The sequence below is a fragment of the Neodiprion pinetum genome, chromosome 4, assembly GCF_021155775.2.
Source record: "Neodiprion pinetum isolate iyNeoPine1 chromosome 4, iyNeoPine1.2, whole genome shotgun sequence".
Taxonomy (NCBI): domain Eukaryota; kingdom Metazoa; phylum Arthropoda; class Insecta; order Hymenoptera; family Diprionidae; genus Neodiprion; species Neodiprion pinetum.
Genome location: NC_060235.2, coordinates 5820407 through 5846756, shown reverse-complemented (window position 1 = coordinate 5846756; position 26350 = coordinate 5820407). Strand labels below are relative to the sequence as shown.

General features: G+C 35.2%; 1 protein-coding gene and 1 long non-coding RNA gene across 5 annotated transcripts in view; one reads left to right on the top strand and one right to left on the bottom strand.

The window, feature by feature from the left end:
* Positions 1-2355: 2355 nt before the first annotated feature.
* Positions 2356-26350, bottom strand: part of nAChRalpha4 (nicotinic acetylcholine receptor alpha4) — a 136289-nt gene continuing 112294 nt past the window's right edge. For 2 of the 4 annotated variants that reach the window (XM_046620918.2, XM_046620919.2), the window contains exons 8-11: positions 7295-7441; positions 6303-6461; positions 4524-4779; positions 2356-4013 (exon numbers count right to left, since the gene is read on the bottom strand). In XM_046620918.2, coding sequence (XP_046476874.1) covers positions 3822-4013; positions 4524-4779; positions 6303-6461; positions 7295-7441 — 754 coding nt within the window. In that variant the 3' untranslated portion in view covers positions 2356-3821. The remainder of the gene's footprint in view (positions 4014-4523; positions 4780-6302; positions 6462-7294; positions 7442-26350) is intronic. The other 2 variants (XM_046620920.2, XM_046620921.2) reach the window with 1 other exon arrangement.
* On the top strand, positions 16860-19763 carry LOC124216421 (uncharacterized). The gene is made up of 3 exons (XR_006882609.2): positions 16860-17239; positions 18631-18844; positions 19510-19763. It is a non-coding gene; the product is annotated as an uncharacterized lncRNA (long non-coding RNA).

The following is a 26350-nucleotide window of genomic DNA, read 5'->3' as shown; positions in this document are numbered from 1 at the left end:
GTGATCAAATAAATGTATCCAACGAATTGTGATTGAATACGAAAATTGCGGAGAGATGAAAACAGTTTTTCGAGACAAAGTATCGGGGAAAAAAATTAAAATACATCAGAGAATATCTAACGATTTTAAACATGATCGGTTTTCTTAATTCTGAAAGTTCCCTTTCATATTCAATTTGAATTCATAAATCCCAGTTTATATGTCAAGGACAGATTGTAAATGGGGCGAGTCTTCAGTTAGGAGATTATATTTTTAGACCGAGGATAAGATAAAGTTGTTAAAGGTATCATTTATCAGCCAGTGATTTGGTCCCAATGTAAAATCTGTCGGCAAAATGTACGATATTTGAAAAAACGGTACCAGAAATTTCAATGAAAATTTTCATGTTATACTTGAATTAAAGAATGGTATCATCCAATTGATATTATTATTATTATTATTATTATTATTATTTCTCCGTCAAACCCGATTTACAAGAATTTTTCATCACTTTTTTTTTTTTTGTTCTTAGAGTCACTAATAAGGTTTATCCACATATACCGAATTGACTCGTAAAATATGAAAAAGTGAATTATATTGTTTCAATTTTAAAAATGAAAAAAAAAAAAAATAATAAAAAAAAATCGTTAAACGAATCACTGAAAGTTTCAAGAAATAAAAGATATTGATGACGGTAAGAATATTAATTAGCAACATCGATAATAAACTAGTGTTGAGCAACTTCGATACGGTTACTCAACATGCTACAACTATCAGCTTTAGAATTCGTATGCTTTACTTGTCCTTATCCTTCCTATATAAATATGGGTTACAATTATCGTACGACGCTTTGATTTTACTATATTTTTGCCTCAGTTTCCGTTTTTTATTTTTTTCTTTTTGGTTTTTTTTTTTCTTTTTTCTATTTTGTGTTTTAATATCTTAAAAAATATTACGTAGGTACATATATATCATATACAATGCGCTTATCATATAGATATATATATGTATATATATATATATGTATTGTAATATTTTTTGTTATTCGAATATGTAACGTATGATAAATATGTAATATTACCGCAGGAAATCTTTGTACGACTGTTTTTAGTTCTTTTTTTTTTTTTTTCTACCTTTCACGCATGATACGATACTAGCTAAGTAACCTATAACTATATATGCCTCGGGTAGTAATTCCATTTTAATTAATATTAATTTCTTTCTCAGTTAATAGGCTTTTAAATGATGAACGTTTCTCGATAATCGAAAATCATTGCAATGATTTGATTCTAATTTTTTTTTTTTTTTTTTTTTTTTTTTTTCTCGTCAAAAGTTGGCACAACAAAAGACATGGGATGAAATTTGAGTTTCTTCGAATAACCCGTTTTCAGTACAAAAATGATTAAACTTCTGTTTTCGTTTATTTCTTAAACTTTGGAAAATACACACTGAATGCAATTTCAGATCAAATTCGTACCAGTATTTTGCTACAAGCTTTAAGAATTCAAAAACGATCGGGTAAAATTGCATCCGTTTTGATCGGGCAGCAAACGCCCAAATTTATTGGAAGTATAGGAAATTTTTTCATCATTTTTATCTGGATAATTTCAGAATTCTATGCTTCGGCCTTTCTGAGACTTACATTGAAAATTAATACCAGATGAGAACGGCTGTCTATGATTTTATAAAAAAAAAAAAAAACAACAAAGATTAGGATAATCCACGTGCAAAGCAATTTTTCGCAAGACGACATCATCCCCCGCCAATATTACTTGTTCGTTTGTTTTTCTTCTTTTTTTTTTTTTTTTTTTTACTTTTCTTTTTTTTTAACATACCGGGTGCCTATACATATACATGTATTGTATATTATATATTATAAATATGCCTATGTGCAAATTAGGTACCTACAGTCTGTATATAATCTTATTTCTCTTTCATTTTTCTTTTTTTATTTATTTATTTTTTTTCTTCTTCTACTGCCTATAATGTCCGTAGTGACGTTACGTATATTATTACATATATTACATATGTATATACCTATATATACATATGTGAATATACATATATACCATATTTGTATATTCTGACCTAAGTTTTTATTTTATCTTACTTCATTTTTATTTCATTCATTTCGCCACCTTGAATCAGACAGAGCGGATCTTGATACAAAATATACCCAAACACAATTTATATTCTTCGTTTAATAGCAATTAATGATGCTGAAAGTAAGAAGAAAAAAGAAAAGAATGGAATTACAACGAATAAAATAAGCCGTATTATTTGAATTTCTTGGTAGAGACGAGGGATTTTTTATTCACAATATTTAATTTCAAAGAACGAGTACATGTAAATAAATTTTTAAGACGATATTTCCGGTTTTGGTTTACACGTCAGACAAATAAACGAGTTTTTTTTTTTTTTTTTTTTTCAAATTATTTTTCCTCAACGTTTTTCTTTTCTGTTATCAGATTTTCTTTTACCTATAGTACAATACTAGTTTTAATCGCGTTTTTATCATTTTGTTAATAGTGGATACACATCATTTCTATAATACATTATTATGTTTTACTAACAATTAACTATATAATGGCAGCTTTGTTGCGAAAATTTGAGCACAGACTATTTATATATATAATATGTATATATATATGTATATTATAATATGTGTCGCATGTATACATGTATGTATACTGTCAGTGTAGAAATAATATATAACAATATACATAATGTATTTGTCACGCACTCGATTTCATTATTATACATACACGCGTGAGTGTAGCGTATAATATTTAATCTTACTACGATTCACGAGTCTAAGTCATCTGGGTAATTTTACACATTTTTAATTTTTCGTTCCTGTAATTATAATTATAATTATCATTATTGTTATTATTATTCTATTTTTTTTTTTTTCATTCATATATTTTTTTCTTTTCCGTTTGTTGGAAGTTTTTAATGAAACACGGAAAACGTCGTGATTACTGCGTATCGTGCGAACTATAAACAATAAGCAAGATAGTATAAAACGAAATCCTTTTTTACTCGTTTATCAGCGGAAAAACAAAGAAATGTATGTAGTCACGTAGCATATATGTATATATATACTAATTATTAATATATATGTACGTATATATATATATATATATACTTTAAGGATGATTTTTGAATCGATGATGCAAAACCGTTTCGGATGACATCCATCTTTGTTTGTCTGCTCTTTCAGCAGCAATCGGGATGCAAATTTATTTTTACACCCTTGTATTGTTTCCTGAGAAGAAAAAATGCAAGAAAAAAAAAAAATATGATCTCTTTTTCCTAATTACGAAAACGAGAAAAGTCGAAACAATCGTTAAACAAAGTGAAAGAAAAAAAGTAAGAGAAACAAATTGGAAAACACGTGAAAGGCTGTATTTTTTAATTTTTTTTTTTGTTTATTTTCGGCCTGTGCAGGGCAACGGCGATATTCGAATGGATATTTTAGTCCGCCAGGCACGTTCGGGTATTCAAAATTTAGTCAAATGTTTTCATAAAAAATTTCAATTTTCTTCTCTTGCAGTATCGATCTCGTTTTATGCGTCCTCGTTTCAATGTCGATGTTGTCTTTTTTTTTTTTTTTTTTTTGTTTTCTTCTCTCCTCTTCTTTACCAATGTTTATATCGACTCGATACATTCTCCTTCGTTTATTTTCATTCTTATTTTTAACATTTTCGCCATTCGGCGGAGCCCTTTTGCCGTAATTTCGTGTTTTTCTTTTTTTTTTTTTCTTGAGGGGGAGGTTTTTTTTTTTTTTTCGAATGGTAGAGGGGTTAATCTTTGGCTACGGTGCAGGGCTCGGGCGTTGACTATTGGGGTGGACATCGAACAACCGTCGTCGTCGCGAATTCGCTGAACTTTTTGTCGATCGGCGCTCGATCGTCGTAAAGTGTTGGTGCCTGAAGGATTATACCAGCCGTTCCGACAAGAACGGCTAGCGTGAATATCCACAGGAACAACCTGTCCAAAACCATAGCAACGTACTTCCAGTCTTCCTTCACCTGGAAATCAAGTTCGAAACTCTGAAAATACGGCTTTAAAGCATAGTTTTATGAGAAATTTTCTATATTGGAAAACTGCAAGGTTCGATCGTAGAACTGCAATTGCTTAATTACACAAAGTCGTGGTGAATCGATTTTTTTTTTTTTTTAGTTTTCTTATATTTTGATTTTGCTTCTTTCCGGCAACCGAACTTCCTCATTTATTCGTGAGAAAGCAGAAAAAACAGAATCTTCTTCTTTTGTAACATGTGGAAATTCAACAATTTTCGAAATATCGAGAAATTGAATTAGAAGATGTTAGAGAGATAGGGAGAATTGTTTCTTAGCATCAAAATTCTTACAAAGCATGCACATAACAAGAACTAGGCTTTGTCGGCAAAAAAAAAAAAAAAAACACTCGACAAGAAAAATTTCACACGCCTGATTTATAAAGAATGTTTAAATACATCCACACGTTTGTGTAAACATGTTTGATCGTAGTATTGAATTTATCGAACAAATAAATTTTACCTTCGTCGAATCCTCCAGCATTTTTGTGTGCTCGGCGATGAACCGGACGCAGATGCAAGATCTGTGCAATTCCGGGGGGCAATTCGAGTGGGAAAATACCGGAGGTGTGCGGAGAACCGGGCTTTTCACTTCTTCGATTGGCCCGTCACCGGATACTGATAATTCCTCGGTTTCCGGGTGAAGAGGCAACGGTAGAGGCGGTAAAGTTGGTCCGTGGATTTGGCAGCTACCGCCGAATCGGACACCGTCTGTTAAGCTGGAAATTCGGGACGGGGTTGAAGTTCCGAATTTGAAAAGTTCTCAAAGCATCGAATTCCCAAGTTTTTTGTGGCGCAAGTTGAAGTAACGAAATTGAACTTTGACGAAACATCAAAGTTTCGAACGGTGCGAAACCCGACGCTCAAAGTTTCAAAAGAACGAAATGCTAAAAGGGAAAAATCAAAGTTCCGAAAGTGAGAAAATTTTTAAATCTGAAACATCGAAATTCCGAATTATCGAAGATTTTCAGTTCTGTGAATTTCTGGCTTGGCGAAATTTCACCATTTTGATCTGTTTTCGTTTTGGATTTTCGATATTTTTACGTTTGGAATCCTGATAATTTTGATTTTCCGTTTTTTCACATTTTTCACACCCACTCGTTGAGTGAACTACGCCGTGTAGGTGTATTTTAATTTTTAGAATTTTACTACATCGATACTTTATTCATCGGAATTTCGAGCCGTCGGCTTTCCGACCATTCAAAGCTTTCTTATTTCATAAAAGTTTGATTACTTCACTTCGAGTCTCGACACCAAATAATTCGGAATCAGGCGGTTTCGGAACTTTTCTAATTCGGAACTTCAACCCCGACGCGGAAATTTTTCGACTTGATAAACTCGCTTGCTGATTGAAATAACAATATGGATTACAAACGTTGTTCAGGGAGGTTCGACACTTCCTCCGAAAATGATTCTAAAATTGGAAGGTGAATTTTCGTCAAAATATTTGCTATTTTGCAATATTCTTAAGTTTTCACAACTTTAGTACAAGTTTACTAAATTTTTTCAATTTTGTTCTGTACTGATTTTACGATACTTGTTATACTTCCTGTGATTCTTCCGAGAAATTTGTCACCGTTATACGGTAATAATTATTTCTGTTTTTTCTTCACCATCCATTTAGTCGAATTGATCTTCCCGATTGAAAAATATTGACTCTTTGGCTAGACGCACCTTTTAGATTAAACTTTTCTTTTTAAAGCTACTGAATTCTTACAGAAAAAATTAAATACATTCGAACGTCAAATGCAGATGCCAAAAAAAAAAAAAATGTCTAGTTGTGATTAGATTGTTTGAATCTGAATCTTGATCTGGTTATTTTCATTTTCTATCGTAACAAAAAAAAAAAAAAAAAAACAATTTTGAGTCCAAGATAAACAAATGAGATATACTAAACAAACAGATCAACTTTGAAATATAATCTGAAAACTTCCGACAGCTATAAATACATCAATATTTATTAAAGCTAATTATAGCGATAATTTCTTGATTCAAAAGCTACATAACAAAATAAAATATCTCTTATTAGCCAGTAAGAAAAATTTTAGTATCCAATCATCCATCCAAACTAGTAGGTACTGATGCTGATAGTTGTCAAAGAAATTCATCAAAATAGTGAACGAAAAACTGATAAAACAACATGAAAGTTATACTTTTCCTGCTTTAAATCGAATTTCACGAAATTCCTCGCAGAGTAATAGTAAAAAAAATTTTTAAAAAAACGCATCAAATTTCACTTTACCTAGACGGCGAGAGATCCTCTTTCGATGAAACGCGGCTTTGGAATCTTTTCGAACCGATATGATCATCGGTGTCTTCTTGCGCTGTTGGATGATAAGGATAATAGCAAGGTTTTTCTTTGCCTCGTACGGTCCTCATCAGAACTCTGCCGGAAGAGTATCTGCGGTGAAATATGCTTTTACTACAAGGTATGTATACATACATACATACATACATACATACATACAATGTAATACATAAGATATCAAGGAAATCCGAGCACGCTCGTGTGTCCGCGTATTTGATGGATGCGGAAAATTTTTGTATACGGAATAGTCGTACGTGAAAGGATGTACCATACAAACGTAGGGAAGAAAGCGAGAAGAAGGCTGAATCATAAACAAAAAAAAGAAAAAAGAAGAAAAAAAGGAGAAAGTCCAGACTCCGGAGAATCTTTCTCTTATATACTATACAAGGTTCTGAATTCTATTATATTCCCGTGTAACTGCGCCTTCGAATCGATGAATTGTTGCTGTTTCTTTTCGAGCTTACGTGCAAGCCCGCGTGATATTGGAAAGCTTCCAGGAAGAGATAATACATCTCTCGTGATAGAAAAATGTATCTCTGATTTTGAGCTTCGGACGGGCTTTTCTTTTTTCTATTTTAATTTTTTTTTTTTTGGTTTTTCATTGTTTAGGAACCGTCAAGTTATAACTTAGCTATAATAAATACGGTACTTGGCATGTTGAAATCTGTGGGATTGTGTATCGTTCGAGAATTTTGATTAGAAAATTTTTCGCAAGTGCGACTCGCTAAGTTACGAATCGTTTTTCAAGCTTAAAAAGGTTTTACGATGAGAACCGTTCCTTTTTCACGAGAATAGGTGAAGAAAAAAAATCTTTGCCCCGCAAGCGGAAATTGAAAAATATTCGCTCGTAATTAATTCAATTATTTTCCAACACACGGTGACACATGGAATTTTTTTTTACCCATGAATAATTCGAACCAGCTTACCGATTCGTCTCAAATTTGTACTGCGGCCTTCGCATGACGAGCAATCGTGGAAGAATGTGGATGAATACTCGTTTTACCCAGGGCGCCATTCTGTGGGTTTGGGGTGACCGGAAGTGGACGTTCAGAACAACGACCGTCACGCAGATGCTGAAACAGTGAAGGGATGCGGTTTAGTTACGCTCGGTAAAATCGACGGAAGTCTAGGATATAAATAATAGGATGATAGGACAGGAAAGGACCTCGTGCAGGATCGCTTTTGATGCGGCCGACTGACGCATATCCGCCGATGAACTCGGGGCGGGGATCCTTTTTTCAACGATCCTAATCCCGGGCTCTCGTTTATCTTAAACTGCTTTCGATATCCGCGAGCGCTCGGCCGGCAAAACCAAACCAAACGATTACAACCCGAGGGAAACAAGGGAGGAAGAAATTGACTGTGTATAACTTTTCTGAAAGCCAAAGAGAGATAGATAGATAGATGGATAAGGTTTGTTATGCCCGTGGGAATGTTGGACAAAAAATCTTGGACACAAGTAAGGCGGTAACAAGAAATAAAAAGAGGTGAAACTAAATGTGGATGTATGAATACATGAAGAAAAAAATATAATGATGACACAGAGGAGGATGACATGTGCGAATAAAATGAAGTGAGATTAAAGTATGATGGAAGAGAAATAAATAAGTAAATAAGTATAAAAAAAAATAAATGAATAGATGAATTTAAGTAAAAATAGATGAACGTTTCAATGAGTTATTCAGTGGGTGAATAAATAAGTAAGAGAAAGAACCAGTAAATACATAAATAAGTAAATAAAATTGGACAAGATGAACACTAAAAAGAGAGAGAGAGAGAGAGAAAAGCCAAGAATAAAGTCGAACGTATCACGTGGCTTTAATTTACCCTGTAAAACATGTCGTTTTTTTTCACTGTAGAATTATGTGAGCTTGCGGTGATCGATTCGAAGGCTTTTTAAATTTCTCTGTGATCCTTCGAGAATTCATTCCCCAAATTGGCGGATATTTAAAAAATTTCGTCAGGAAGGATCGGTAATTTGAAAGCTTCGTTTTTTACCGTATTATACATTATTTAAATTTTTTTGCAATTTCAATTTCTTGGAAAATTTAGATAGCGTTTTATTCTACGAAATGTTTCGTTGAATATAACGTAACTAAAAACATTACGGATTTTTAACATTCTCCGAAAAACGCAGTTCTATTGATCGACTTCAGGTGCATTGACAAAAAATTTCATTTGTAACTAGAAAAATTGAGTAAAACAGGTATCGTTAAAAAAACTGTTTGAATATTGTTGGAATTAGGAAAAACGAGGCACGTCTAACCACTTTGCGCTATCGTCGATCCTTTTTTGGTTGTTGCAACGCAAAATCAGTTTCTGAGGTTTACTTTACTTTTTTAGTTAAACAAGGCGTAAACGTCAATTTATCGTTGCACAAGTATTAAATTTTCGCAACAGTTGCAAGAAAATATAGCAACAGCGATCGCAATGAGAAAGAATAATAACGGATGCTAGACTTTCCGGTAACAGCTAGAAAGCTAATTTTAATTTCCTACCTAGAACTATATTTTTCGATTGTGGTAAAAAAATAAAAATAATTAAGGACCGAGCGGTAACCGGAACTAAAAATTTCTCTCAGTGTGAAATACATTTGAAATTGTGGCTAGGAGATGGAACGTTTTCAGTCGATAGCTGACGACGAGATTGAATTACGTAAACCGAAGAACGAGGGGGAAAAAAAGCGTAGCTTTTTTTACGATCTGGAAAAATTGAAAATCCGGAAGAGCCGACGAAGCTGTTCGTTCCTCAGGGGAGAATGAAATCCTCATGGGACGACGGGATTCCTCGGAAAATATTTCCGGGTTATCTGCGTAATTTCACTCTCGTACATGTGAACGAAAATCCATCTGTCGATATCGTTGCTTACTGCAATTTTATACCAGCGCTTGAGATATTAAGGAATAAAGAATCGATAACGTCGATTTATAAATCAGTATACTGAAAAAATTTACTTGAATAGATTTTCTCTTCCTTTTCAGCAGTCGCTCGATCCATTTATAATTTCATACGAGTTACACAGTCATATGTCGATAACAATCGATCTATCATTGTAATTTTGTAAAGGGTAATGAAAAAAACTGTTCCGGTTAATTTGTGAAAAACAGTCTTTCGAACTGACTTCCAAATCGCAGGATGAAACCGAACAGACGGTAACATCTTTTGATAATTTAAAAACGATTTGGAATGAACCGTCGACGTCTAAATTTGTGTTTATACAAGTGTTGTGCGATTAATCGATTAATCGGAAGTTTGGACTAATCGTTTCTTCGATTAATCGATGAATCAAAGTTGCCTGATAAGAATTCTGCGCGTCAATCGGTAAATGGATCAAAACCGTCGATTGATCGATTAATCGAAAAAAAAACGATCAATCAGAGATATCGATTAATTGATTAATCGGCAAAAATATCAATCGAAATCGTCGATTAATCCATCAATTGTAAATACAATCGAAAAGCTCAATCGTTAATCGATTAATCGCACAGCATAAGTTCATCCTCTCCAGTTTTCAAGTATATTTTCGTTCGTAAATTTTCAAACAGATCTTCGTAGTCAGAAATGAAATAATTTGATAAATACCCGATGTCCGACTGTCTTGTTATAATACTGATAAAAAAAAAAAAAAATGTCGATCATTGACGAACCAAAGGTCTCCTTGAGGTCGAATCCGCGGAGACCAGAACCGATGAAATCCGGGTTCTCGGCCGAGAAACGGCAATCTAAACTGCGCATTAAACTTTCCAACTTTTTTCACGGTCGTATATTTCCGGAAATCGCCGCAGGCGCACCTAGGGGTTTAGTTTTGTCCACCCCGTGGAACGAGGGGTCGATTTTCGTCCCGAGTGAACGGACTCGGAGGAACGAAATTGCGCCGGACTCGAAGAGCGCTGATCTTAAAGTCCGATCCTTCGAATTTCCGGCTTAGATCCGGCGTCCCGGTGAAACGAAAGGTCGTCGTTTGTCGACACGGAATTGAGCCCCTGACATTGTCTTGAAAAGACGCCGCCTGTTGTACACGGGCAATCAGAGCCGCCCCGTAAAACCGTCTATAAACATCCGAGAAGTCGATTCAAGGGGCTCGGTAAACCCGTTTGCCGTTTCTTCGGGGCTGAAATTAAACGGCAACGGGCGAATTAAAATCTACAAGGTAAGTTACCGCGTTTCGAAAGAAGAAAACTCCGATCCCCAAACCGTATTTCTTTTATTCCCGATGTCGAACGGCTGGAATTTCTTCTTGTTTTCTTATTTTACATACGCTATTAGAGAATTTAAAATGGTCGCGTAGCTCGATACCTCGTCTCGTTTTGAATAATTCATTCCTGAAAAAGTCTGAAAATAATGTATTTTGTCCTATGAAATAAGAGGGAAATATTCGAGTATAAAAAGAGACTCATAGCTGGAAATTACATTATTTTCTTTATATCTTTAATGTTTGTTTTTTTTTTCTTTCAAATTTTGGCAAAAATAAAATATCGTGTCGCTACTTCTTGCAAATGAAGGGTAGTTTCATTTTCCATACACATTTCAACGACGTTGGTTACGCGTACCTCGTTTTTCGTAATCCCAACAATATTCAAACAGTTTTTGTAACAATAAGTGTTTTACACAATTTTTCCAGTTACTGTGACAAATGAAATTTTTCTCAGTGTATTATTGTAATCGAAACGTGCGTTGCCTCGAAAGATATTTCGAGACGTTTAAAGTGTGCATAAAATTTCGTTTTTCGATATTGATCGTTATTGAATGCGAAATTTAGAATACGCGATTTTATGTGTGCGGTATTGCAGGAGTTGTAAAACTTAATTTTCCGATAAAATGGATTGGTGTGCAGTCTAAGAGTTGTCGATTCTGTTTTTTTTTTTTAATATTACATCAACGGGAGAAGAACGGTAAAGAGTGAAAAGATAACGCGAAAGAAAATCGTTGGAACATTTGTATAAAAAGTTATTCAACTTCTCGAATTACGTACAGTTACGGTGGAGAATTGAAAAGGAAAAGTGAAGCTGATGTTTGTTCACCCTTTTTAAAGGGGAACTGCAATTTAATAAAAAGAAACGAACAGAACACGGTATGAATAAAAATGAGTCTGCAGGAACGATATTCCGCATATTGTTTCTTCGTGCATTTTATGCCAGATGCAGCTGCGTAAGCTACACGGAGAAATAACCGGTATGAACGTAGGAAATAAATTTTTCCATCAATTTTCAATTGCGATCCGAATTTTATTCAGTTTTATTCACGTAAAAAGTCGTGTTCGCGTTACGTATGAAAATGGTTTGTTAGAATTGTTTCTATGTGTTTTTTTCAATACACTTTTCTTCAATAAAGCCGTTCGAGTCCGAATTTTCTCATATTCCTAAATTATCTCCAAAAAGGTAATTAAATTGAAATATAGCACTAGTTTTTTTTTTTTTTTTTTTTTTTGTTTTGCAGCTCATCGAGATTTATTTTTATGCACTTTTAAACTATGTTTATGGAAAAGAAATAAAATGAATCTAAAACTGAATTTTCACGTATAAAATAAACGGCGTTAGGTTCAAGCAAGACTTAAGAAACTAGATAAATCAGACTTGTGATATCTTTTACTACTTTATTCAAAACTCTTGTCCAATGACAAGATTAACCGAATCGACGGTACAAGAGAAAAAGATTGAACAGGAGTTTTGAAGAAAGTAGAAAAAGATATCACAATTCTATTCGATTTATCTAAAATCTTAAGTCTTGTTTTAACCTAATGCTGTTCATTTTGTACGTAAACATTCAGTTCCATATTCATTTGATTTTTTGTTTCCATAAAAATAGTTCAGAAAATGCATCAAAATGAATTTTCTATGTGCTGTAAAAAAAAAAAAAAAAAAACTAGCGCTACATTTCAATTCGACATACCTAAATACATAAAAAAAAGGAAAGCATTGTTACTTGAGGGAGAAATTACAAGTTATATTTCGCATGCCTGTGCAATCGTTAATCAGTGGGATCAGTTCGCTGCATCGATCCTTCAAAACATCCTGCTCTCGTGCATATTCGCCTAACTACGTTTAGTCGTTGATTGCGAAGGCTTGCGTAACTTGCTGACCCCGATTTCCTCGGCCTGATCGAATTTGTTCGGTAATTAGTTCGGCTCTAAGAGAAGCGACCGCTTCGCTGCTTGTTTTGTTACTTTGTTGAAAATTATACGCGGAAAAATTTCGCCGGATTATCTCGGATAAGTTCTCCAGGTGAATTAAAGTACTGAGTGACGTGAAAAAAATTGAATTTGGATAAAAAAAAAAAAATGTTTTGCTATAATCAAATTGTAAAAAATTTATCAAAAAAGTTTAACTTTTGTACGAGAATGATTTAGTGTATGATATGCATGTATTTTATACGGACGGTGTAGTTTTTACTAGTTTAAATATTATAAAATATATAACACTCACGAATAATAATGGAATATGAAATATTGTTTTAGACTCTGACCGTATAATGTTTTTTTTTCTTCCTCACAGTGAATAACCGAGTGCAGGTTAAATTTGTTTAATTTACAACTCTTATTTGGTTTTTTTTACATAGTTTAACTGATTGTAAAAATATTTTTCAAGGTAACTATAATATTGGGATATTGTGTGTAAAAAATATTAGTGTTAAAACTGACGAAAATTGACATTGGTTTCCGTTTTTGGAATAAAAAAAATTCACTGCAGGATTCAGACTCGAATAACGGTTTTTTACGTTTTTCAATCACTTTTTCTATTTGTTTTAAAAATCAAAATGGCTGGCAGCATTCATATAAAATGAATTATTTTTTTCTTGAATCTTGATTGTGTGTTTTCGAACTGGAAAAAAAGTTTAAAAAATCAGTAACCAAATCAAAGGAAGAATGATAAAAAAAAAATCGAAAAACGTTCATCCAATCTAAATCTTGCGTAATAATGTTTTGTTTTCGAAAAGGGAACGTTTTTTTTTTTTGCTTTGAAATGGACTGAAAAATTTGTCGTCTAAAGACCGGTGATTGGAAAAATCTAAAAAAAATTTTCGCAAGGTTTTCAGGGTTTGTAACAACATAGGAGAAGTCGTTGATAAAATTAAAAAAATTTCACGGCTAACCGTTTACAAATTTGGTACATGAAGAAACAAAGTTGAGTCAAGGAAATACGTCGTATAAAGTATGATCCTTATATCCGCGATGTGGAGGATAAATTGGGCAACGAAATAGAACCATAATACGAAACACGCATGCGGAAACGCGTCAGCACGGCGCAATTAAACGGAAGAGAAATTTCCTCTTCCTGGACCAATTACATACCATCCTCCCCTCCCTCTCTCTCTCTCTCTCTCTCTCTCTCTCTCTCTCTCTCTCTCCGAGGGCCGATTGGACGCGGGGCGAGAGAAGGAGCGGGGAAAAAGGGGGATGAGGGTCGCATAATCACCAGGAAAAGCGGGCCGCACTTGTGCGAAAATGTATAAGCGGCGAAAAGGGAGGAGAATTTCCGACTATTCTAATCTCGAAGTAATGCTTCACCTTCCTTCCTCGCCCTATATACACGTACATTATGACATGTGTATGGGTTATTCCACGACTATTCATCCTACTGCAAAAGTTATTGTATACACGAGATATAAAAAAAAAAATAACATTTGAAGTGTTGAGTAGGGAAAAAGACACAAAAAAAAAAGAAGGATAGATTTCATCAATTTCAAGAATTCGGAATCAAAAAGTATAAAGAAACGTTACCCAACGATGAAACGATGAGACCTGACTTTTCAAATTTATGGAATACACTGCGGTACTTTTCAGAAGTGAGAAAAAAAAATTTCTCAATCTTCAAATAAAAGGAAGAGAAAAAAGATTAAAATTTATTAAAAAAGCTTTTGATATTTTTTGGCGTTTGATTTTTCAAAAAGTACAAATAAAAACGCACGATTACGAGAACAAAAAAAAAAAAAAAAAAAAACAACAACTTTCCAATAATATATTTTTCAAACAGTTGTAAGTGTTTGATAAAATATAAAAAAAACTTTTCAATAATTCATATCTCGTGAACGGTTTGAACATAAAATAAAAAAAAAAAAATTGATCAAAACTCATGGAACTTGATTGCACAGAATCCAAAAAGATGACTGAGTTTGGCCGAATCAAAAGTCTCAACTTTAGCATTGGATTGACTTGGCACGGAATACCCTATATACGTATATTCGAGGACGGCTTCGAGTTCCATGCCGCGTTCTCGACAGTACAACGGCTCGCGTTTCGATCTCATGAATCTCAATCATGTCCGATAAACATTTTCAGAATTCATTGACAAAATTTTTTAGTAGCTGCCATTCCGTTGTTACGGTAACGATTTCATTCCTGCATGCAGTTCGAAAGACCATTGTTGTGATTGACTGAGTAGTATTATTCTTCTCTTTTCTTCCCGTGAAAAATGTGACGTACAAACGAAGATTTTCATATTCGAAACAGTTCTCGCGGAAAATTATGTTACATAATAAGTGAAACGAACTATTTGACTTGGGGTGATATTCATAACTGCCAATATGCATTCAATTATAATATATAATGAAACATTCATTACCTCTGAAACCAATTAATACTTTATTTGTGGCGGTACGTTTTTATTCGCCGCGCTGAGAGAAATTTTTAGTTCCGGTTACCGCTCGGTCCTTAACTATTTTCATTTTTTACCACAATCGAAAAATATAGATCTAGGTAGAAAATAAAAATTAGTTTTCTACCTGTTACCGGAAAGTCTGGTATCCGTTACTGTTCTTTCTCATTACGATCGCTGTTGCTATATTTTCTTGCAGCCGTTGCGAAAATTTAATGCTTGTGCAACGATAAATTGCCGTTAAAGCCTTGTTTAACTAAAAAAGTAGAGTAAACTGAATAAACTGATTTTGCGTTACAATTACCAAAAAAGGATCGACAATAACGCAAAGTGGTTAGGCGTACCTCGTTTTTCGTAATTCCAACAATATTCAAACAGTTTTTTTCACAATACGTGTTTTAGTCAATTTTACTAGTTACTGTAACAAATGAAATTTTTCTCATTGCAGTATTCGATCCTTTATGATACCGGAAAATACGTTCGTTAAGATTAAAAGTAATACGGTCAGAGAAGAAGATAAACGAAGAATGAAAAATCACCAATATCACTATTTGTACACATCACGTACAGAAAGTTTTTACACCGAGTGCTATGAGTATATATATAATATATATTATATATATATTATATATAGCAAATTATTCCATTCCCAGAAAATTCAATCAGTTCAGTTCTGGATCGTTGAATTTCACCGCGGAGGCGAATATAAAAAAGTGAAAGGCATTTTTTATCCACACCTCCCCACAAAAAGGGCGAAAGAAAATATAGAAAAAAAAAAAAAATGCTTTCAAGAATAAATAACCGTCGTTGGTGAAGCGACAAAGAGTCGTTTAGGCGTTCTTCGGTTACTGTGTTTATGTAGTTGTATACATGATATGTATGAGGCAGGATATCGAAACTGATCGTGAGATGAATCGCGAACATCGCTCGAATAGCTTCGAGTGGTGAAAAATATAGACGAGAGACAGAAATCGAACCAGGAGAAGCAGATATCTCGTTAGGTCAAGTGCTTCGTGGCTCCGGTAAACTTCATCGTTTTCGCTGATCATTCTCAGGGCTGTAAAATTTTTAATCATAAAAATTAATGCATTAAACGTGAATTTTTTATTCTGTTGTAAGAACACTTTTCGTTCAAAATCAAATTCAATGATTAATGGGAATTATACAGCATCAAAAATTACAATATAATGGTTAACGGAATTATCTTACACTTGAAAATTGATATTACACGACTAGTGGATGTATTTTGTATTAAAAATCAAAAATAATGGTTAATGAGAACGTTAATGCATGAAAAAAAAATTAATGACGTACCTACAGCCCTGATAATTTCTTCAGTGCTTAAACAACATTTTGTATATGCGAATCAAATTGACAGAGATTAAAGTTTAATTTACACTCAAGCACGCGCATACACGTATTTGTTTTTACATACCTACAACACACTGCCTAAAAACATTTTCCTTGTTTGCGGTGAAACGTTGAAGAATGTAAAAAAATTCCAGAAACTCTGCTCGAATTCCCGTCCGCTTCTCGGTTTTTCCCAAATATTCTCCGAGGCCGTAGAACCGTGAAAAAGTTTTCTACACAGATACCTGTGGTAAAATTGGTCAGCCTTGATCAGGGACAACCCTGACACGGGGTAGTTGTGCAGTTGTCATATCGCAGTTATACACGGTGACGGATGATGCCTGGAGATGGAGATCGGGGGGAGCGATGTGCAATGCGTGACGGGAAGCGAAGAGATCATAACGAACGATGTACCGAGTAGCAAGAGTCGACGGTAGGTACGCCAAAGCCGAGGGGTGGTTATTGATCAGTATACACACAGGCGCTAGCCAGGGTTAAAGCGTCGGCGGGAGGGGGATTGGACAAATGGATCGGAGAACGGTATCGGAAGCTCAGTAAGGGAACACGACGTTGGTCGTGCTTCTATCTATCGGGTTGCGCGTGCTGCGGACGATTAATTAACTGCAGATTGCGCCGGGTATGCGGGGTGTACAGGTTCAACCCCTGGGTTATACAGACTCGAAGGCATGTATTGGTCTACGGTATGCCATCGAGGAACCCCTAACGTGTCCTGAACACTGCACACTGCACGCCGAACTCAGGAGAGCCTCGTTCTCCGATCGATCGATCACACCGAGTCCGTGTACACTTGGCTGCAATGACTCTGAGAGGGTTGATTTTTTCGGTGAGTTAGTTACGTTGGCAACGCAGACACCGACCGCAGCGCCGCACCCGGACGGCTGCGAAACAACCTCGAAACGATCGATCCTTGTGAGTATGTACCGGTAATGCGATGCGAAAAAATCTGAATCTCTGTAAGCACAGCGTAATCCATGATCGTAGAATCTTGTATTTTTATGTCAGATTCGATTACGTTGGTAATGATTCTGCGTTACCGCGGTAACCGATTAATCGAAGAAACCTGTCGTATCATCCGAGAATGCTGAAAACGTCACACATCCAATGACTGTCGGATCAAGCACAAGAATATTAAATTTTACGGTCAGGGGTTTAAACGGGATCGATCTTTGTAAGCACAGCGTAACCTATGATCGTAGAATTTTTTTTTATTTTTAGATTAGATTCGAAGGTTATGGGTTGTGTCACGTTTTCAACATTCTCCGATGATACGACAGATTTCTTCTATGAGTCGGTTACAGTGGTAATGCAGAATCGTTACCAATTTAATCGAATCTAACCTCAAAATACAAAATTCTACGATCATGGATTATGTTGTGCTTACAAAGATTCAGATTTTTTCACATTGCCAATCTCGAATCATCCGAGAATACTCTCGACGAGTTCAGAGTAAATCGTTTGAGTCGTTTTTTAGATATCGGATAGGGTGAAAAATATCTCGATCAAGAATCGAATGGCTGGTTTTCAATACTCGAACATTCAAAATGAACCCACTTTTTTCAACCGTCTGTAAACACATCGAGAATATAGTTCTGGGTACTAAAATGAAAATGGGTCTTATGACTGTAAATAGAAAGTCTACCATTTGTGACTATTATTTTTTTTTATTACTGTTACTCACATCATATTTTCTTGCGATTATTGTGATAATTTTATGTTGGTGAAAAAACGAATCAATATCGAGACCTCGTGTAGCGGGAAAAATATTGTAACCAGTAAATATTGTGCTTTCAACAACTGTAGTCACTCTAAATAGTCACTTGGATCACATTCCCTTGTAATTACAACGACATTTAAACCGCCACTGTAACAATACCCGTTTTACTGTAATTTTGTAAATTGTAAACCAGCTATGACACAAAATCTTCTAAGAGTTTGAATTTCAGAGCAACTGAACGTTTGACACGCATTTGCTCGTATATAGAATAACGAAACATCTATAATATTATTTCGAAATTGTACCTTTAAGGGTGTTTTTTGATAACGTATAATCGCTGGTAGATTAATCAATTTCTATGCGCTTACCCTTGAGAGAGAAGTAAAAACAACATTTAAAAAACATCTTACGCTTCTGCCTGCAGCCTGTTTGATTTTCAAATTTTAATTATCAGCGTAAGCAAACAATATCATTCAGAGAGAAGCATCCAGGTTGGATAAAAAGTTTTCTCTCGGTCCTACCGTACTTTTATGTTTTACGTATTTTTCTTTACTCTCTTTTTTCCATTCTTTCCTTCCTTCCGCAGTTTTCCTCTCCCCATGGGAGTCCTGCAAAAGGGGTTCGGATTTTGCTCTCCCTGCAGCATCGGAAGGGCGCTGGATGGCGGGTTACGAGAAGGGACGGCGCCTCGCTCCTACCGGGGACATAAATTTTCCCCAACTTTGGAAACGAATGGTTACCTAACAGCCAACGGCTTTCGCCCACGCAGCTCCCAAGACTGGGATTAAATTTCCCCTATGGTACTTGCAAATTTGGAGTCAACTAAAATACTGTTTAAAATACAGATACCGTAGAGAATTTCGCCGTTACCGACCCGATTTCCAGCTCAAATTAATCCAAGACCTCGATTAGTGGCAATTTTAATCATCGTTACTTTTTGGAAAATTTTACTCGTTACGAGACATTTATTACATACGTTGCGGATTCGTGAAAAGTCAACATATTCGTAAGCTGCAGTGATTTTGGACATAATCACTTGAAAAACAGTATTTCATAGGGAAAACTTCAGAGGAAAAATTCCTGAGTGTAAAATTTTTGTTGAATAAAACGGTTATCACATATTATGTAACTAGTTTTCGTCACATCAACTGGTAAACAAACAAAATTATAAACGCGAATATAGTAGTATAAAACGCTCTCAGTTTTTTCGTAAACAAAAGCATCGATGATCCGTTGAAAAATTAAGCAAAAGCAATTCCGAAACCAAAATGACAATCGGTAAAGAAGAGCTTATTTATTTACGTAAAAAACGCATCACTGCATATTTTTACATCATCGTCAACATTACCGTCATCCATTATCACTCGTATCATCGTGTAATCTTGAAAAATGTTTTACCTTTTGTCGTTAGTCCGCAGCTTTCATGACTTCTCATTTCTACTTGTACTATTTCCACTCGCTGCAGGGCTGTTGTAATACGCGCGAGCAAGAAGTTATACAGAAAAAGCAGAAGCAGAGGAAAAAAACGAAGAGAAGAAAACACGAGAGGGAAGCAAGAAGGCTTAAGGGGCACATCCATCTTGACCGTTCACAACTGGAACAATTTTTCATCATTTGCAGGGCGAAAGAAATGAGGCGACACTCAGCTTTGATGATCGTTACTTGACCAAAGTAAGAGAGAGAAAAAAAAAAAAAGAACCATAGAATAAACGATAATAATGGAAACGTGACAACGAATATAATATTTAGAACTTGTACTTATAACGCAGCAACTCATAGTTCAATATTTCAAAATAGACACAAGAAGGAAAAAAAAAAATAATAATTCCATGGTTTGTCATCGATAATTTCTAAACAGTCAAACGACAGTTTCATTTCCTTTAGATTTTCCTTTAATCAAAGAAAATGGCTTTTCTAATCCGTTATAATACGTAGAATTAGATCAAATTGCGCGATGGATAAATGAGCTTTTTTTCCCCTAATATCTACAAGTAATAAAAATAATAATAAAAATACAAAAAAAAAAAAAAAAAATACCAATCAATCACCTCCTATTTCATGGATTATATTTTCATCGAGACTTGTTTTCGACGATGGAAATAATCAATTACACGGAATCTCTTTCAGCCCGATTCGTGGAGAATAATACAAACAACGGTGATGATTGATCGATAAATTATCACCTCTGTAATAATAAATCGAACTGTCACGGCGGAGTGTAATTATTCTTGAAAATGGAGAAATCTTTGAATATTTTTCTTAATTTTACTTTTCAACCCGCAGAGGCTGTGACACGCGAATGACGTGCATAAAAGCTCGGAGTATGTTAGTTATATACCAACATTGAAATAATGCGTCCATTAATATTAAACACCCGGCGTCACAGCGATTTCAAAGACCTTTCACCACCACCTCAAGGCATCTGTACACATTCGTACAGTTTGGGCAGATGCATGTACACGCTCGCTTGTATATTAAAGCACACCACGGGGGCTGAAAGATGCATGCGCGCAGCGTGAGGCGAGTCAATGAACTTTCAACTGCAGCTTGCAGCTTGAAAATCGCGAGGAACTCCAAGCGAACTGAGAGAAATTTTTAGTTACGGTTACCGCTCGGTCCTTAACCATTTTCATTTTTTACCACAATCGAAAAATATAGTATATAAATTGACGTCAATGCCTTGTTTAACTAAAAAAGTAGTGTAAACCTCATAAACTGATTTTGCGTTGCAATTACCAAAAAAGAATCGACGATAGCGCAAAATGTTTACGCGTACCTCGTTTTTCGTAATTTCAACAATATTCAAACAGTTTTTTTTTTAATTATACCTGTTTCAATGAATTTTTCTAGTTGCTGTAACAAATGAAATTTTTCTCAATGCATGCCGAGACTTTCGGAATTAATGTATATTAGAACGCAGTCGCGATCCGAACACTTGCTCTTTACGACTCCTGTTTTTTTATTTATTTATTTTTTTCAGATAAACAATTCACCCCCGGGAATGTGAATTTTGCTACGAGGTTGAAAATAAAAAGAAAGAAAACAAGAGGAATGATATTTGAAAAGTATGAAAATATATTTTTTACAAAAATAAAGCTCATTTTGTGTAATGAATTTTATTTTTCGATACATTTTCTCTCTTTCTCTCTCTCTCTCTCTCTCTCTCTTGGTTGATTATATCTTTTGTGTTGTCCTCAGGACGCTCATTGCTCTAGGACATTTTTAACCCTCTGAGTCACACATCATTATACTGAGAAAACTTTTAGAACAAAATAGTATTCCATGGTTTTTCGAGCCGCTGATTACGAATCTGAAATCGAATTTTGAAAATTCAAGGTGGCAGATACAATGTGGTGGTCGAAAATTTCAAATTTGATCAAATTTGGTCAAAAGACCTTTGGGGTTGCTGATTGGATTCGCCCCAATGAATTTTCAAAATCTGATTTCAGTTTCGTAGTCAGCGACCTCAGAAACCCCTGAGCAGAGTATCTTTCTCCGGATTCGATCGAATTTCAAATTTTTGTACGCTGTATTGAATCCGCTATTCTGAATTTGTGAAAACCTGATTTCAGAATCGTAATCAGCTACCCCAAGAATTCGTAATTCATGTAAAACGTATGCACGTGTAGAGGAGTTAACTTTCTCGGAAATGAATTGTTTCTTCAATTTTCACGAATTTTTTCAACCATTTGCTTTCCAAGAATAATAATTTACATTATATCACAATAATTCCTCTCGAGTAAATTGAAAACCTATCAGTATACTATCAGAAGTAGCAAAAAAAAAAAAAAAAAAAAAAACTGCAAAGAAATATGTTGAAAACTTGTCTAAATATGTGGTAAGAGTACTTAGCACTATGACTCAAAGGATTAATAAACGCTTTACTTTTTTTCTCTCTCTCTTTCTCTCTCTCTCTCTCTCTCTCTCTCTGCACCCTTTGGTGACATAAATTTTGACATATCGTATATAAATTTCCTCCAGTATTTGAACGTAAGTAAAAGAAGAACCAGACAGTATTAAAATTGAAATAATAATAATTTCGTAGAAAGATTAAGTTTCCCGTTTAAACGATAAATAAACCTAAAATTCATTCCACCGCGTCGTAATCCCTGTTTTTCTCATTCATCAAAGTGAGATGCGTGAAAAAGACGAAACTCGTACAAGGTAGATAGGAACATATTTCTCACACGCCTATATATTGTGATTCCCTTGAAATAGGGATGAATTTAGAAAGCAGTTGATTTGAGTGCTTTTCCCCGACAGCTGAACGCCGCGGCGTAGTGCAGTTTCTGAATATTTCACAATCTCGAGCTCGATTTCGAGACGGGTAAAGGTGTGCAAGGGTGAGAGCAAGCGGCGGTGGGTTACAAATTAGAGACAATCAAACGTCAATTAAACCCCTGAACTATCGGCCGGATGTATATTTTAGAAATTGAAACTCGGGGGAGAAATCGAGATGGGATTTTGGCAAAGCAGGACAAGCCACTTTTGCCAAATTTTCCGCTCAAGTTAACGGGAATCGCAATATCCATGCCCGCAGAGCTGAAACTTATCGGAATCCGCCACCAAAGTGTCCCTTGAGGCTTGGAAAATTTTCTTCTCCAGTAACGACGATTGATCTTCGCACTCCGCGGGTTTGTCACTTAAATTAACGCAAATTCGATCGACGACACGGAATAAATTTTCTGTTCAAGATAGGATTGCATTTCGATATTTTATCCGTGGTAATTGAAACCGAAACTAACAGCAAAAGGACATTGTGAACATTTGCGTAGTTTTCGGAAGGAGGAAAGAAGGAATCAGAAAAAAAAAACTTTAACCACTCAGAAACTAATTTTCGATAGGAATGAGAATTTCTTTTCTCTTCGTGAAATTTGATAGCTTTATTACGTAGGTACGCAGACTGAGCAGTTTTCGAAGAAGAGAAATCGAATGAAAAAGAAAGCTCGGTTGAGAATGAGTTTATTTTTGAAAAAGATTTTCAATTCAGCAGTATGACTGCGAGAAAATTCATTCGATATCTGTAAATTGAAATGTTTTCTAGCAGATCTGACAAACGTAGACTATACATGTTACATAATTTATACATAAGATACAATTTCATTCTCGTGGAATTGAAAAAATATTTTATAAATACACATTTTATAACTGAAATGGAAATGTTTAAATGAAATATTTCGGACGTTCCGTAACCGAATGAATAGGAACAAAGCTTAACTCGCTAAACCGTAATTAGAGAAATTTCTCCGTTAATTAAAAAGATTACAACGCGCGACTTTCCGCAAGAAAAAACGCGAACTCTCCACTTGCGCATTGCGGATTTGCGGCTAAGCCTTTGCAATACACGCGCACATCGAGCCGAGGCGCTCTTGACACGGTTTATTTGACGTTTGCGCCACGAACACACACCGTTTACTTTTTTCTCACGGCAGAAAGCGGACCGCGTTTGAAACTTTAAATTTCCAAATTTGCGGAAAAATGATATTGTCAATAGGATCAAAAATGTGTGATAAATACAGTAGGCAATTATTGAAGAAACAAGAAAACTACAGAAATTTAACAGACGTTTAAACATCAAGGTTAAAACAATTTTCTCAATACAATTCAATCCGAAAGTAATTGAATTTAATTATAAATCGATATGATTGAACTTTACTTAGTTGATACGGAATAATTATCGAGTATAATAGTATTACATTAAATTTCTCCAATCGAACGCAATTACCATTATCGAGTTGGTGTAAAATTTTTTAATAAATTGCAGACGAAAAACGCTTGGAATGACACGTCAGTAATTCCTAATCACTTCTTAGATGCCATTGAAACTGTATCTTAAAATTTTTCTTATTAGAAATCAAATCCAACTTTGCAAACCACCAGATCCTAAAATTATTTCACATTGATATTATAATTCCGGATCGCGCGGTTTTGTCCCATCGTATTTTCTACAATTCTCGTTTCTGCAGGTGGCCGAATCTACACAGAGTAGGTGAATTTATGCACCTATTCATAACTCCGTGCACAGTTGGCTTCAAGCTGAGTACCGGATGCGCGGCTCTGGTTGTACGGGTTACGAGTGTTTCGCTTCCGCAAACTCTTGTTAAACCGGATATGGTTTTGTATAAGAACCTACAGTATCTTAGGTTACACCTTTGAGCACCGTAATTCTGTCTGAAATTTAGTGGCGGAAAGAAAATCCCGAAACAAACTTGATAATAAGATCTGAGCTATTGACATTTGTGACGATAAGTTTGACAAGAGTCATTATTACAGAGTATAATTGAGATTTTATCAAACATGATCGAATTTGTGAGACATATTACAGATTTGATTCTTTTTTTTTTTCGTTTTTTTTTTTTTTTTTTTTTTTTTTTACTTTCACTACCCAGAGGAAACGTGCAATTTGAAAAGTGCAGAATGAATACTCGAGGGAAATCGGTGGCGATGATGATCGGCGGTAAACTAAGGATAAAAAAGATGCTGGAGAATATATGTATATATATATATACATATTTTTTTTTTTTTTCAAGCAAAGGGACAAGAAAATAGAAGGAAAAAAATACAGACGAGATTGTTGTAAAATTCGCTGACGATTCAACGGTTCTCTCATCTCTGAATTGTACCTACGTTCGCGCTTGTATTTTCTCCTATGCAATAACAATCACAATAATAGTAATAATAATCGTTAGACGGAAGCGAATCTCCAACTCTCAACGGTCGTTGAAACGTAACTCGCGACGAAATTCATGCCGAGTTTTATACCTGATTCCGTCCCCTGGGATACGAAAAGTTGCAATTCGTTCAACAAGCCACATTTAAAATAATTTTTCTGGCGTTTTTTTTTTTTTTTTTTTCTTCAGCTTCAATTATTCTGTAATAATATACATATTTAGTAACATCGTTGTAATAATTCTTTTTCCTCGATTGATCTCAAATTCGCTGAAATGAAATGTCAGCCTGATTTATCGACAAGTAGAATCTGTTATTACTGAGAAAACTTTGACAAATTTGTTTTTATCATATAACAAAGTATTATTGTTGATAAATTGAAATTTGCGTATATAATATATATACATATAATATTTCGTCAAATTTTTGGGGAATAAATGTGAAATATAATGTCAATTATAGTCCTATAATAATAAAAGTATATCAAACGTGAAAGTATGAATAATTTTGATTTCGAATAATTTGGCATTCGTAAGGTCAGGCTTTGTTTTATTCGCGACAATGCTGAGTCGAAATACGTGGAATCGTGAGCATAATAACAGAGAGAAAGAGAGAGATCGAGAGAGAAAGAGAGAGAGAGAGAGAGAGAGAGAGAGAGAGAGAGAGAGAGACAATAACCCCGAGTGCTTATAATTATAATCTTACCTATGAACAACTCCGACGTAGTCCGCACAATAAGCCCAACTCAAACATGAACTCATGGCGAGGAAGTTTGGACCATTGTAACCATGCCCGTTCATACGAGGAGGTATTAATAATAGCGTTGTTTTCAAAACTGTGCTAACGAGACGTCGGTAATTATAGTTTACATGTGAACATTGCGTATAATGGATAAATAATGCGTGAGAAAACGGGAATCCGTCAATCGTTTGCCTCGAAAGAGCCACTGTGATTAATTCCATGTACTCGTAAAGTGTTCCTCGAAAGCTTAAGAGAGTCGGAGAGAAATTATGAGAAAAAGAGAGAGAGAGAGAGAGAGAAAGATAAGGAATATTGTGCGGGGTGGAAGAAAGGTTCGAGATACGCTGGGTATGAAACTTTGTAATTCATTCTGACTGCCAAGTTTTTCTTGACAAAGAAAACAGCGTTCCTTTTTTTTTAAGGGCGAAGAGGGAGGCTCGCCGCTAATGGCCAGAGAGAGAAATAGAGAGAGAGAGAGAGAGAGAGAGAGAGAGAGAGAGAGAGAGAGAGACAGGAAAGGCCGGCGAGGGGGGGGGGGGGGGGGAGGAGAGAAAAAGTGAGAGAGAAAGAGAGACGGGGAGTGAGACCGTTTCCCGGATTCAGACCATTCGAAACTCTCGCACGTACAAAGGAAAATGCTTAAAATTCTCATACAGCTATATCACGTATTTGCAAACTTCTTCGAAGCTTTCAGTAATCGCACGTGATTCTCATCCCAGTTGGATACCGAACTACTCAACTCTGCAGACTCCTATCTCGGAGCCAATTGAGAGATTCGTGGGTAAGAAACAAATATATGGACGATCCTTCGATACGGTTCTCCAAGTTCCCCGGATCAATCCGTGCGTGTCTAGTATTTATCAAACCTTGCAAGGTCCGAGTATTTCCAAGAGTAA